Source organism: Nannospalax galili, unplaced genomic scaffold, assembly GCF_000622305.1.
Source record: "Nannospalax galili isolate Female #2095 unplaced genomic scaffold, S.galili_v1.0 scaffold286, whole genome shotgun sequence".
NCBI classification, from domain to species: domain Eukaryota; kingdom Metazoa; phylum Chordata; class Mammalia; order Rodentia; family Spalacidae; genus Nannospalax; species Nannospalax galili.
Window position 1 is genome coordinate 3471674 of NW_008359442.1, and position 16014 is coordinate 3487687.

General features: G+C 40.0%; 1 protein-coding gene across 1 annotated transcript in view; it reads left to right on the top strand.

The window, feature by feature from the left end:
* Positions 1–15266, top strand: part of Psme4 (proteasome activator subunit 4) — a 116867-nt gene extending 101601 nt beyond the window's left edge. Inside the window, exons 43-47 of the mRNA XM_008823016.2 lie at positions 240–395; positions 7608–7770; positions 10790–10923; positions 12226–12364; positions 13813–15266. Coding sequence (XP_008821238.1) covers positions 240–395; positions 7608–7770; positions 10790–10923; positions 12226–12360 — 588 coding nt within the window. The 3' untranslated portion in view covers positions 12361–12364; positions 13813–15266. The remainder of the gene's footprint in view (positions 1–239; positions 396–7607; positions 7771–10789; positions 10924–12225; positions 12365–13812) is intronic.
* Positions 15267–16014: the final 748 nt, after the last annotated feature.

Genomic DNA, 16014 nt, shown 5'->3' on the forward strand with positions numbered 1-16014 from the left:
TTTAAGGCCCTGCCTACTACTACTGAAAGTAAAATAAAATGTGATCCTTAGCAGAATTGATTGTCATTAATCATGACCTATATGTTCCTGTCCCATTACCAAACTATCTGAACAGCTGCCTCAGAGAATTTCTCATTCTTCACATGGAAAGAGATAGGACTTACTTTGACTACCTGTGAAAGTAGAACTTGGCTCATATATTGGTTTCATGTCATTGTCATCTCATTTCTCATTCACAGACAGCAAGAAGCAGTTCTTGGCATGCAAGATATACAGTACTGACCTACCTCCAGACCATGGTATTTTATAACCTCTTTATTTTCCTTAACAATGAAGATGCAGTTAAAGACATCAGGTGGTTGATTATAAGCCTTTTGGAGGATGAACAGTTAGAGGTAAAACTTAAGTTATAATTTGTTAAAATTCAGTCAGCATAAAAAACAATCATATGAGGGGCTAGAGAGATGGCTCAGCAGTTAAGAACACTGGCTGTTCTTGCAGAAGACCCAGGCTCAAATTCCAGCACCCACATGGCAACTAACAACTGTCCAACTCCAGTTCCAGGGGATCCAACAGCCTCTTCTGTCCTTCTCAGGCATTGCATGATATGGGTGCACTTACCTACGTGCAGACAATACACGCATACACATAAAAATAATAAATAAGCTGGGCGTGGTGGTGCACGCCTATAGTTCCAGCACTTGGGAGGCAGAGGCAGGTGGATCACTGTGAGTTCAAGGCCAGCCTGGTTTACATAGTGAGTTCCAGGACAGCTGGGGCTACAGGGAGACCCTGCTTCAAAAAGACAAAAAAAAAATTAAAAAAAAAAAAAACCAATCATATGCTCGATGCATGCCTTTAATTGCAGCATTCAGTAGACAGAGGCAGGTAGATCTCTGGGTTGTGGCCAGCTTGGTCTACCTAGGGAGTTTCAGGCCATCTGTGGCTACAGAGAGACCCAGTCTTAATAACAAAAAAATTTTGTTTTAAATAACAAAAAATCAGCAGTTAAGAGTACTGGCTGCTCTTGCAGAGAACCCAGGTTCAATTCCCAATACCCACATGCTAGCGAACAACCATCCAGAACTCCAGCTCCAGGGGATCCAGTGTCCTCTTCTGTTCTCCTCCGGCATTTCACCACTTGGGTACACTTATTATACAAGTGCGGGCAATATACACATAAAATTAAAAATAAAATAATCTTATGAGGCTGAAGCAAGAACATTTTTGTAAGTTCAGGGCCAGCTTTGGCTACAGATAGTCTTGACTATCATTAAAAAAATACTATGATTCTTTTTAAAGAGGTATTTGCAGATTCATAAGATGTATTTTGTTGAAAACAAAATTACTTATGAGACAGAGTCTCACCATATAGCTCTGGCTTACCTTGAACTCAATATGTAGACCATGCTGGCCTCAAACTCAGATCTACCTCTCTCTGCCTACTGAGTGTTGAAATTAAAGACATGTACCACCACATCTGGCATGAAACGTAAATCATTAAGTTTAGTTTTAACATAGGTGAATGGTCTTGATACCATATTCATGGTTCCTTTAGTACAGATTGCAAAAACAGTGGCATATACTTGATATGCCTTTCCTTGGCATTCGGTTTGGCACATACACATTTGTAAACCTGAAGTTTCTTACTGGGTTTTTTATAAATATTTTATTTATTATTTTTATCATTTTATGTGAGTGTATTGCTTGCACATATGTGAGTGCACCCCTGTCGTGCAATGCCACAGAGGTCAGAACAGGGCTTTGGATTCCCCTGGAACTGGAGCCAAGGACGGTTCATAGCCACCATGCGGGTGCTGTGAATCAAACCCGGGTCCTCTGCAAGAGCAGTCAGTGCTCTCAACCACTGAGTCATCTCTCCAGCTCCCTTGCTGGGTTTTTAAGGGACTAGATGTGTACATGAAGGCAGATTGGCCAACACAGAACATACTATTATCCTTCTTCCCACTTACATGGTGAAGTTATATTCATACTTTATACCAAAAGTTAATCTTTTAGTTCAGGTAGCCTAATGTAGGAAGAGCTGCCACAAATATGCAATAAGGCATAATTATAATTGATCTTGGGAAACAAAAATACATGCATTTATAAAATTTTTACTTATTTTACAGACTTTAAAACTTGTTCATGTAGTAGAGAACTTTATATATGTTATGTTTATTTTGTGCAACAAGAATAGATTTTATCCATAGGAAAGGGAAATTTTTCCTCCTTCCTAATGAGCCTATCCAGATTCTTGTGTTCTGGAAGTAAATATTACTCATACTGGTGACATCAACCAGTGAACATCAGTCAGTGAAAATGGTTACATTTCTTACACTTTTAAAAAACTAAGCAAGGCCAGGTGTGGTGGCACACGCTTTTAATCCCAGCACTTGGGAGGCAGAGGCAGGTGGATCTCTGTGAGTTCAAGGTCAGCCTGGTGTACATAGCAAGTTCCAGGTCGGCTGGGGCTACAGGGAGACCCTGTCTCAAAAAGAAAAAAAAAAAAAAAAACTAAGCTAAAGGGGCTGGAGAAATGACTCGGATTAAGAGCAGTAGTTGCTCTAATGGAGGACCTGGGTTAGGTTCCCAGCACGTACATGGTGGCTAACAGCCATCCTAAACTCCAGTTCCAGGAGATCCTATGTCTTCTTCTGATCTCCAGGGCCATTGTACAGCAGCAGTACACTTACATATGTATACACAAAACACTTTTAGACATAAACAATTAGAAAGAAACATAATGAGAAGTACATCCCAGATTCAAAGGCTAGTTTTGCAAGAAATTGCCCCTTCTCCCAAAGTGAAAGTGAAGACAGTAAGGCAGGTATGGTGGCCCATTCCTACAATCCCAGCAAGTCGAATGTAGGTTTGAAAAATCCAGTGAATTAGAATCTGAGCTTAATTTTGTTCCCAAAGCAGCAAGATACTCTAAAAGTTCATTTATTGGGGAGAAAGCAGTCCTCATTTCAAAAGGCAGAAGGAAACAAAGTCAGAAGCTGAGAAACATGATGATCAGAAGCCACCCCCTTCTTTCACATGGGGCACTGCTAATTTAAGAGTGGCCCACCCTTGCATTGAGTGTCCTAGAATTGTGGTGAGTTATCTGTTATTTTACATGTTAGAAATGTATAGATTAGTGCTTCAGGCTAGTTACTTGAAGGATATTTAGGATAGTACTAGGTTTTAAAGTTAGTAAATGTGGGGGGCATGGTGGCTCATGCCTTTAATCCCAGCACTCAGGAGTCAGAAGCAGGCAGATCTCCATGAGATTGAGACCAGCTTAGCTTTCATAGTGACTTCAGGTCAGCCAGGGCTACATAGTGAGACTGTCTTTAAAAAAACAACAGTGAATAGTAAAACAAAATTAGTAAATGTGAAGAAAAACAATAATTCTTGTTGATTTTTTTTTATTATTCCAAAGAGAAGCAATTTCTAACACATTTTTCCAGAAATAACTTGAAGTGGGTTACATAAAAAATATATATACAATGACGTTTAAGGGGGCAAAATAGGAATAAGATATCAAAGACCGGCAATACATGCCTACACATAAAGTAAAAATAATAAATAAAAATAATTTTTAAAAAGAAAGACCAAAGGATTTGGCAACATGAGGTCCACTTTGGTAGAAGTACTTGCCTAGCATGCACGAAGCCCTGGATTCCATCCCCAGTACCACATAAACCAGGTATTGTGGTACATATCTGTAATCCCAACATTTGAGAGGAAACCAGAAGTTTAAGCTCAGTGTCAACTACACAGTAAGTGTGAGACCAGCCTTGACTACATGAGACCCTGTCTTAAACAACAACAAAAAATTGGCTCTGATTTCTTATAACTAACCACTGATGAGACTGGCTATATAAAGTAGATTATTTTCATGTGTATTTTTAATAAAGTTCAGGGCCAGTGAGATGGCTCAGCAGGTGCCTGCTGCCATGCTTGACAACCCGAGTTTCACAAACCACATTGTGGAAAGAGAACCAACTTCCAAAAGTTGTCCTCTGATACCCACATGTGCACCATGAATCCTACCACACATGCGTGTGCACACACACAACTGTAAAAATTGAGAGATATATTAAATTCTCTTGGGGCTTGTGGTGGTAGGCTGGTATCTCATTGCTCTTACCAAGCTGGGTCTGTATCCCTGGGGAGATCTGACTGAGGAAGGAGGGCAAACAAGGGGTGGCAAATGAGAGGAGGCAGGAAGAATCTATAGTGAACACACATTGCATCAGTGAGATGGATAAGAAGGGTGGGGTTAAGTTAGGAGCACCTTAGAAATCCTGTTTTGGGGAAATAGCACATGGAAAACTTGCTACTTGGGACTTGTGGCTTTGAGCCAGGTGTGGTAGTGCACACTTAGAATTCTAGCACTTGAGAGGCTAAGCCAGGAGGATCATGAATTTGAGGCCAGCCTGAACTAAGTTCTAGGCCAGGCTGAGCGCAAGACCTTATCTCAAAAAAAAAAGAAAAAAAAAAAAAAGTAAGGTAGGTGGACGTGGAGCAGGGAGAGAACGGTGTGCACTGTTTTCTTAGCCAGAGCTTAGATGTTATGCTTAGTGTTCCTTGCAGTTTTTTGAACCTTGTTTTTAGTAAGGTTCAGTAAATAGAACAATGCAAGATTTATAGAACACATACCATCTGTATAAATGGGCAGCTTCTTAAAGCATAGCAGATATAGTTTTGTTTCACATTTGTTACTATTTAATTGAAGATGGTACATTTTCTTCTTTTTTTTCTTTTTTGAAAATAGTACATTTTCTAAGCAGAATATACCTATGTTCTATGGCATAAGAAATTAAGGTATCCCCTCAGCAGAGCCTACAATAGAGGAACCAGGCCTCCTCCATGGGAGAGGTGTTTGAGGAAGGAACTTCACTTACACTGGCCTGGCCTCACAGGAGGAGCTGGTGAACAGGATGAAAAGTTGACTGATGAGGAAAAAAAAAAAAAAGAACTATTGTAGATAACGATACAGCAGTAATAATTGGCTAAATCTTTTGATTATATCAGAAAAATACTTTATAAATGGTAACTTTTTTAAAGAAAAAATAGAAATGTAAGGAGATATTTCCGTCTAAGAAAGTGAAATAATATTTTTTTCCCTCGCCTTGTAAAATAAATACAGGCACATAAATTCTGACTAACCCCTGGAGGAACATACCCCAAATGTAGATTAATACTGAGAGAGTAATTCTGCTGGAAGTATTGGTGTAATTTATTAGTAGCTTGGAGGGAAGATATAAATAGTATTTTATACTATGTTTTCCATAGTGGACACCCTCCCCCCATTATTTTTTATTTTTATTTTATGCGTACGAGTATATTGCCTGCATGTATATGAGTCCACCCATGTCATGAAATGCCATGGAAGGCTTCAGATTCCTCTGGAACTGAAGTTAAGGATGGTTCGTAGCCTCCATGTGGGTGCTGGGAATCGAACCAGGGTCCTCTGCAAGAGCAGTCAGTGCTCTTAACCACTGAGCCATCTCTCCAGTCCCTCCCCCCATTATTGTTAATTATAAAAATGGGTTTGGATATTTATAGGAACTTCAAGCTGAGATGACTTTCTAAGCCTTCAGATTAAAAGTTACATTTAAACGATCTATTTTTAAATTTTTGTAGAGCATTTGTGGTAATATAAAGACAAATATATGCTGTAAAGAATGAAAAGCAAAGAACGGAAGGAGGGAAGCAGGAAGTCAGACCTATTAGTGACCAGAGAAACAAACCAAACTAAAACAAGACCTCTTTTTTTGAGACAGGGTCTCCTTGTAGTCCCAGCTGACCTGAACTCACTATGTAGACCAGGCTGGCCTTGAACTCAAAGAGATCTGCCTGCCTCTGCCTCCTGAGTGCTGGGACTAAAGGCATGCACCACCATGCCCTGCTAACAAGACCTTTTTTATTTCATCACAAAACAGTGTGTAATGATGCTTGCCAGTGTTGAAGTGTAACAGTCCACATCACGACTGTGTGTCATAGTCTGTTAGCATTAGCTCTTTGAACAGAAGTCAGTAGCCATAAAATTTAGTAATCTGTGAATTCTTGTAATCAATCAAAAGTGTGGGAGGGATTGCTAAATTGTACAAGTTGGCCTTGAACTTAATGTGTAGCCCAAACTGCCCCTGACCTTTTCAATCCTATTGTCTGAGCCTTCACAGTAGCAACTTAGCAACTTCCTGTATCAGCTTCCCTCCCCCCATTTTTTGTAAAAGGACCTTTGGAAGGAACCCTGATACTTGCCTAACATGTAGGGCCCTGGGTTCACTTCTTAGTACTACAAGTTCCTAATACAAAGTAAGTGCTGAACCACCCTGGGCAGCTTAGTGAGACCTTTTTTTTTTTTTTTTTTTAATGTAGAATGAGATGAGAACTGGGGATATAGATCAGTGGTAGAGCACTTAGCATGTATGAAACCTGACATTCCATCCCATACCACATTAATGAATTGATTAATAAGCTTTATAGGAAATAAAGCAACCTGGTGACAGTGCTTTTAAAAAATAAAAGTTTGAAGCCAGGTGTGGTGGAGCATGCCTTTAATCCCAGCACTTGGGAGGCAGAGGCAGGCAGATCTTTGTGAGTTCAAGGCCAGCCTGATCTACATAGCGAGTTCCAAGACAGCTGGGGCTACAGGGAGACCCTGTCTCAAAAAGACCAAAAAAAAAAAAGTTTGAAAAGAAAAAAAAAAAAAATCTCTCAAAGAATATAAAGCAGAGCACTTGTTTTTTATTTTGTTTGGGGTTTTTGTTGTTGTTATTTGTTTTTTGGGACAGAGTGCCCCTGTAGCCCCAACTGGCTTGGAACTCAATATGTAGACCATGCTGACCTCAGTCTCACAGAGATCCAACCTGCCTCTGCTCCCAAGTGCTGAACCAACACGCCTGGTTTATTTTTGTATTTTGTTGTATGTGTCTTTGAATATTAAACAAATCAGGTATTTGTACAGAAACTTCATTTTATATAAAATAGTTATACTTCGGTAACCTTAATGTAATAGCTTTTATTTGTTTTGAGGCCACAGAGCCTTGGGGAATCTGGTGATATTTCTGTTAACCTACTAAAAAAAATATACTTGCATACAGTTCTAGGGAAGGTGCCTATCCTAGTTTCTATGCCACCTCATTCTTTTTTCTTTTTTTTTATATTATTTTTATTTTATGTGTGTGCGTGTGTTACCTGCACGTAGGTAAGTGCACCCGTGTTGTGCAATACCCGTGGAGGTCAGAGGCTGTGGGGTCCCCTGGAACTGGAGTTACGGACAGCTGTTAGCTGCCGTGTGGGTGCTGGGATTTGAACCCGGGTCTTCTGCAAGAATAATCAGTGCTCTTAACCGCTGAGTCATCTCTCCAGCCCCCGCCACCTCATTCTTTATTACCTTATTTTTATTTATTTGTTTGTTTGTTTATTTGGTCTTTTTGAGAGGGTCTCACTGTAGCCACAGCTGTCCTGGAACTCACTGTGTAGACCAGGCTGGCCTTGAACTCACAGAGATCTGCCTGCCTCTGCCTCCCGAGTGCTGGGATTAAAGGCATGCCCCACCATACCTGGCTATATTACCTTATTTTTAATGAAAATGATTCTTTCTATAGGTTCGAGAAATGGCTGCCACCACCTTAAGTGGTCTGTTACAGTGTAACTTCCTTACCATGGACAGTGCTATGCAGATTCATTTTGAGCAACTTTGCAAAACAAAACTACCCAAGAAAAGAAAGCGAGACCCTGGTTCAGTAGCAGATACCATTCCTTCTGCAGGTAATACTGGAAAACACCATTCCTTTGGGGAATTAACTATGCTTGTTCAAATAGTTAAAATGCTTGTGTGTGTTCAGGTATCTGCTAGTGCTGGGACTGTCTAAGGAGTTGGCAAATAGAAGGCAGGACCTGAAATATAAAAGCTAAAATTGTTACGTACAAAGGAACCTGTACACTACTGTATGCAGTTACTTTAATTAATAAAGCAATTCTACCACTTATCCAAAATAGCTTCATAAAGACAGATCCAAGATTAGTTATTTCAGAAGATCTACAATATCTGCTTGACAATTTAGGGCTTAGATGTTAGTGTACTGCAAGAAAAATTTGGGGCCATTAAGATGGCTCAGTTGGGTAAAGGGGCTTGTCACCAAGCCTAATGACTTGAGTTTGATCCTTAGAACCCACATGGTACAGGTGAGACCAACTCTTGAAAGTTGTCCTCTGACCTCCACATTCACCATGGCACTCACATATGTGCATACACAGACACAATCACACACGAATTTTTAAAAAGAAAGAGGGCTGGGAAGATAGATGAATTAGTAAGGTGCTTGCCTTATAAGCATGAGGCCCTGAGTTTGAACTCCAGCACCCATATTAAAAGCCAGGTCTGGTGGTTTTTAATAATTCCAGCACAGAAGTGGTAGAGATAGGCATCCCCAATTCTAGTGAAAGACCTTGTCTCAAAAAACAAAGTGGGAGATGGAGAGATGGCTCAGTGATCAAGAGCACTTACTGCTCTTCCAGAGGGCTGGAGTTCAGTTCCTAGCCACCTGTATTATCAGGTAGCTCACAACCACCTGTAATTCCAACTCCAGGGTTCCAACACCCCTTCTAGCTTCTGTATGTACTCTTATACATGTGGACATGCATATATACATGCATACATACATACATACAAATAAATAAATAAATAAAATTTAGATATTAGGGCTAGAGAGATGGCTCAGCAGTTAAGAGCACTTCCTGCTCTTTCAGAAGACCAGTTTTGGTTCCCAGCACCCATATGTCAGCTAATAACTGCCTATACCTCCAGTTCCACGGGATCTAACACCCCTCAGAATGCCTTTGAGGGCATTGCATGTGGTCCACTTACATACCTGCAACAAAACATTCATGCACATTAAAATAAATAAGAATCAGGTGTAGTGGCACAGGCCTTAGTCCCAGCACTCAGGAAGCAGAAGCAGGCAGATCTCTATGAGATCAAAGCCAGCCTGGTCTACATAGTGAGGTCCAGGCCAGCCGGGGCTATAGGAAGGCCCTGTCTAAAATAAACAAACTTAACAAGGAGGGGGAGAAGGTAAATGGCTCCTGAGAAATAGCACCTGAGATTGACTTCTAGCCTCCACACATAAATGCACACAATCTAAAAGTACATTATTGGGTAATTTCATCATCATGCAAACATTGTAGAATAGACTTATAGCACAGAGAAATGGCTATGACATAATTAGGAGATAGAATCTTATTAGCCCACCAATGTATGTGTGATATATTGTCCAAAATGTTAATGCAGTGTGATGAAAGAGAAGAGTCTTATGAGAACTTCGAGGTAATTGAGCATAAGCCAGGTGCAGTACTACTGTATCATGTTTAAAGGGAAATTTAAGTGAGACTACAAAGAAACATCTGACCTTGTCATTGCTAAGTACAGCCCAAGAAAATACAAAAGACCTGGGAAGATGAAGAAATGGGAAATTCATTGAATTTGGTCAAAGTGCTAGAATATGAAGCTCTTCAGCCTGACTACATTAGAACCTTAGTTATGTCATATGGTTAATACCAATTATATTATCAGTGTTCTAGTTTTTATTACTGGAAGATTACATATATATTTTAAGTATTTAATTTTTATTTTATGTGTATGCATGTATTGCCTGAGTGTAGGTAAGTGCACCCATGTTGTGCAATCCGAAGACAAGAGGCTGTTGGATCCCCTGGAACTGGAGTTACGGGCAGTTGTTAGCTGCCATGTGGGTGCTGGGATTCAAATCCTGGTCTTCTGCAAGAACAGTCAGTGTTATTAACTGCTGAGCCATCTCTCCAGCCCCAAGAATTATATATATATTTTTGATTTACTTATTTTTATTTTATGTGTATGAGTGTATTGCCTGCATGTATGTAAGTGCACTCACATCCTGCAATGTCTGTGAAAGATAGAAAAGGGTATCCAATCCCCTGGAACTAGATTTAAGGACAGTTGTTAGCTGCCATGTGGATACTAGGATTCGAACCTGGGTCCTCTGCAAGAGCAGCCAGTGCTCTTAACCCCTGAGCCATCTGTCTAACCCTAGAATGTTGTGTGTGTGCATTTTACTCGCATGTATGTAAGTGCATCACATGCTTGCAGTGCCTGCAGAATTGAGAAGAAGCCATCAGATCCCCTGGAACTGGAGTTTCAGACAGTTGTTACCCATCATGAACCTGGGTCCTCTGCAAAAGCAGTCAGTGCACTTAACCCCTGAGCACTTAACCCATTCCTTAGCCCCAGATATAGAATGTCTTAAATATTCTTACAGTTTTTAGTTCAATCTCAGAAAGCAAGTTTGTGTGTGTGTGTGTGTGCATGTGTGCTTATAAATTTATTTTCAATGCAGAAATATGTACCCTGAAAGTACATCTAGCATGAATGAAAATTTACTTCACTGTAAAAGATACATCTGAATATGTTAACACTGTAATTAAATGCTTCTTCTAATCATGTAGTTATTAAAAATTGAAAAAAAATATTTAAAAAGATTAAAAAAATATTCTTGAACTAATCAGATTATTAGCAATATTGGGCAAAATTAACAAACTGATTTTTTTCAGCTATATTTAACTGAAACTTCATTCATTACTTGTTGGCTACCTGTAATGGAACAAATGTTTCTTTTTCATTGCCTAAACCTGTCCAAAGAGAACTCTAATTTAACATATATGTATATATATCATCTTTCTGCTTCTGAGTGTGTTAATAAATATGCTTTTCTGTTAAAAAAAAAAAAAGATACATCTGCTCTTTTCCTTTCAGAGTTGGTCAAGCGTCATGCTGGTGTGCTCGGACTTGGTGCGTGTGTTCTTTCTAGCCCTTATGATGTTCCCACTTGGATGCCCCAGCTTCTTATGAATCTCAGTGCACATTTGAACGATCCTCAGCCTATTGAGGTATGTTCTGTATAGTCCTGAGAATGAACTATATATTTTTTTATTCTGAATGAGTTTATTAAATACCCAGCAAGCCAAAGTAAAAGAATAAATAGCAAGTAGCAGGTGGATGGATGGATATAGATAACAAAACATTGTCAAATCAGGTGCTGAGAACAAACAGACATCCACTGGGGAAGCCCTTTTAAGATGACCAGCTGGAGTTCCCAATAGAGTCCCAGGCAAAGCAGAGTAACTCCTCAGGCCGGGCTTCCTAGTAAAAGAACAAATAGCAACAGATACTGAGAACCTCATCAAACAGAAACTGGCATGTTGAATTCGGCCTCAGGAATCCCCAATGGAACTTTCTGTCCATGGATGCACTTCCCGTGGGTGAACTTCCCATAGATGAATTTGTGATGGCTGAACTTTCAACTTTTCTTTCCTATTTAGGCACTTTTTAAAAAAGAGACTTATTTTTACTTTATATGCATCATGTTTTGCCTTCATGAATGTATGTATACCATGTGTGTGTGGTTCCAGAAGAGAGTGCCCAGATTCCCCAGAACTGGAGTTAACAGTTGTGAGCCCCACCATATGGGTGCAAAGAACTAGCTAGACCTTGGTCTTCTGCAAGAGCAGCAAGTACTCTTAACCACTGAGCCATCTCTTCGTTCCCTGCTATGGGCACTTTTACATCTTGTGATACACAGTAGTAACCTCTATTGGAAATGGTTAGCTTTCTAGCTGTTCTCAAGGACACAGTGCTTTGCTGTTTTCTCCTCCCTGACACAGGGTTAGAGAGCCCAGGCCATTCCCAGACTAGGGCCTTAGAGGACACTTGACAAATATGTCTGTTTCTGAATTGGGGTCAAGGGCTACCCAACTTCCAGAACCAGTTTCTCAGCTCAAATAGCACATGATATTTTATAATGTATTATAAGGTGTTCCTTAATAGCTTATTTGTACCTCTTGAAAAATAATTTCCTATGCACTTCTTTTTCTCTTTTTTGTATTTTGAGACAGGCTCTCCCTGTAGCCCCAGCTATGTAGACCAGGCTGGCCTTGAACTCACAGAGCTCTGCCTGTCTCTGACTCCCAGGTGCTGGGACTAAAGTCGTGTACCACCACGCCTGGCCTTCCTATGCACTTTGATTTGCTGCTTTGATAAAGCCAGGGCAAGTTTACTCTGTAATTAAAGTCTTGTAGAGACATTGCTCCTGTGTATATTTGAGATCATTTGATAACAAAATAAAAGAGAATTCTGTAGCTTCCATCCTTCCTAATCTAGTGGAAGTAAAGAATGTTGATACTACTCTACAGATGACCGTGAAAAAGACTTTATCCAATTTCCGAAGGACACACCATGACAACTGGCAAGAACACAAGCAGCAGTTCACCGATGACCAGTTGCTTGTCCTCACGGATCTCCTTGTGTCACCATGCTATTATGCATAGAGGGGTAAGTTAGAGTTTGACATCCTCAGGCAGATTTCATTCCACTGGTGATTGAGGAGGTGGAGAGAGTGTTGGTTTTGACTTTTTGAGACAGGGTCTCCCCATAGCCCCAGCTAGCCTGGAACTTGCTATGTAGACCAGGCTGGCCTTGAACTCACAGAGATCCATCTGCCTCTGTCTCCTGAGTGCTGGGATTAAAGATGTGTGCTACTATACCTGGTGTGGTTTTGACTTTTTGAGGTAGGATAGCTATGTAGGTCAAGCTAGCCTTAACTTTGGAGTGACTCCCCTGCCTGAGCCTCTACCTCCTGAGTACTAGGAAGTGTACCATATGCATGCAGTGTCCATGGAGGCCAGAAGAGAGCATCGGATCCCAGAACTGGAGTTTCAGATAGATATTAGCTACTATGTGCATACAGGGAATTCTGCAAGAGTAGCCATTATTCTTGGCCATCTCTCCACTTCTAACTATTTGTTCTTTTTTAAATTTTATTATTTTAATTTTATGTGTATGAGTGTATTGCCTGCATGTGTGTAAGTGCACCCATGTCATACAATGCCCATGGAGGTCAGAAGAGAGCATTGAATCCCCTGGAACTGGAATTAGGGACAGTTGTTAGCTGCCGTGTAGGTGCTGGGAATTGAACCTGAGTTCTCTGCAAGAGCTTAACTGCTGAGCCATCTCCAGCCCCACCTATTTGTTCTTAAACACAATTTTTGAGGTTGGGAGTATACCCCAGTGGCAGAGCACGTTTTTAGCAAAAGCCCTGGGTTTAATTCCCAGCACTGAAGTAAATAAATAAACATGGTGGTATACACCCAGAGGGTTTTTGGAGGGTGTGTGTGTGTGTGTGTGTGTGTGTGTGTGTGTGTGTGTGTGTTTGGTTGTTTTGTTGAGGCAGTGGCTTACTATGTAACCCTAGCTGGCCTGGGACTTGCTGTCCTCTTGCTTCTGCAGGTGTTACAGGTGTGTGTCTTTACACGCCGCTAACTCAGAGTTTGAAGCCAGCCTGGGTTATATGGCAAGATTCTGTCTCAGTAGATAAGTAAATAGGGTGTTTTCTATGGTTGGTGGAAAGAAGCTCCCATATAATTTTTATTTTTATTTTTTTGCCTTTTTGTTTGCAGTATTAGGCAGAGAATTGATGAGACTACCTTTTTTTTTATAGAATGAATAGTATAGTAGTCTGGGAATAGTTAGGTAAAAGAAAAGAAATCGTAGTCTGAGTTGGCTTCTGAGAGACATTTTGGGTTGTCCTTGCGACTCTAGATTCTACACAGTCATGAAAACATTTATTCTGGGTCCTTAAGTGCTTACTACCTTTCTGTAAAGAGGGAGGGCCAAGAAATCTTTGTACAGACAAGGATAGGGAGAAGAAGGAAAACCTCATTGGTTGGGTTTTTAGAGTTAAGTGTCTTGTTATCTAACAGTTTTTATTCTCTTTAATACAGATGACTAGTCCTCACTTGGGGCTCGTTTCATCAAAAATTCCAGATCCTCAGGTACCATCTGTGGTGACTCTGCAGGTTTCAAAACTCAGCCTCTGTTGAGCTCTTGTCATTTTGGTGGCTTCTGTGTTTGGCCTCATTAGTCTGTGTTCCACAGTTCTCAGCTGCCATTTGATTTCCTAACTTGTCCTGAAGTGTTCCCAGAATACTGATCACTTTTTCTTTGAGACATCTGACAGAGTCACAAAGTCTCAGACTACAAATAACCCAATATGATCATGGCATCAAGACCAAACAGTCTAGGAACTCATTATGAAAACAATTTTCTTAGAATGGAGAATATTCATCAGTAATGTAGGTCCTGTCATTTCATTCATCTCAAATTATTTTGAATTCTTCCCAAACGGCTGTTCGGTTTAGATGATAGTAGGGCCATGGGCCATAAATCTGAAGCCTTGACAACCTTATGTCTGGAGAACCATGAAGAAGAAAGGATCAAAGAGGGCAAGTCTCGAAACTAACCTGTTACCTGATGGATTGCTTGGCCAAGTCACAGAAGTCTGTGCTTCCCACAGACTGGAGTTTTTGGTGCTGAATAGAGCCAATTGCTGAAAAACTGGGGGTTTGGCGAATAAATTTTAGACTGATTGTTGTGTGTGTATGCAGTGTGTGATTTTAAAAATAAACAACAACAATGATTACCCTGACTGGTTGCTTTTTACCCTATATTCTTCACAAATATTGTTTGACACCCCACACACACTTTGAAATCTGTTACACATAAATGGAAGATTGCTATATTTGTGGAAATTCTGTAATTTTTTCTCTTTTGATTACTCTCTCTCTCTGCCTGCAGAATCGTTGAGACTAATAGGAATTGGTATTTGTTTAATATGTTACATAAATGTAAACGATTGTATAAACTGTAGAGATAGCATTGGCAAGACTGTCCAGATGCAGCCTTTACATGACACCATTGTGTGACTGGTTTGTAAAGATTCACATGCAGCTCTTTATTATAGTGATTTGGGGCTTTTGTATCTATTAAATGCCACTTTTTGTGTCTTTAAATTATTTTCTCATGTTACAAAAGCTGAAATGTGGGATTTTAAGTTCATTTATCACTAGAATGTCTGGATTTTTATGTACCTTTTTTGTGTGCATCTCTAAATTTGCCTATTGCAACTCTATAGAGTGCAAGGTTATCTTCTAGGTTGAAATAATTCACAAATTGATGAATGTCATCTTGTGATACACCCTGTACAGTCTTCCTTAAAGGAATACTACAGTATATTTTTTAGTATCTACCCACTGAATGACCCAGTTTAAGTACAGCAGAGGTCTTGGTACAGTATTGACTGTCAGCAAACACAGGAATAATCCCTGTATAGAGTAGTGCCAAATTGATTCTTTCAATTGTGTATCTAGTTTAATCCCAATAAATTGATTGTTTTTAACGCCTGGCTTTTGTCTTCATTGAGAGAAGACAGTTCTGTAGGCAGCAATCTTTGTGGATTCTTTTTGCTTGCTTAGGTTTGGATCTATGAATTACTTTACTTTGGCCAAAATGAATCGCCTAAATCTGCCCTGTGGAATACAGTAGCCAGGCTCCCCGGGCATATTTTAAGTGCTCATTGGCTATGTATGACTAGTGATTACCACATTAAATAGAACAGGTATTAAATAGCACAGGTGAACTTCTCTGTCAAAACAAAAAAGCTCTGATAGCCTTGATAGTTGATTCTCTTAATGTACTTGGAATTATTAGGGGATCTTGTTAAAAGGTACTAGGCACTCAGTATGTTCCTTAATTAAAATTCCTTTGGCTGCATCAGCAACTTTTTTTTTTTTTTTTTTTTTTTTAATCTTTTTGAGACAGTCTCCTGTACCCCCAGCTGGCCTGGAACTCACTGTGTAGATCAGGCTGGCTTTGAACTTACAGAGATCCACTTGCCTCTGCCTACCAAGTGCAGGAAGGCTACAGTGAAACCCTTTTCTCAAAACAAGAAGCTCTATGTTGACTTGGTCCATCAAGGATTGAGAACCTCTAGTGAAGACAAGATTCTAGAACCTATTCTAAACCTCAAAGCAGAGTACTTTAATCTGGGTGCCCAGCATGTTCCCAAGGTGACTCTGACATCAGGTTTGCTGCTTATTACCTTGGTACTTGCCCAGATTGTACTGCAAATTATGAAATTATTTACT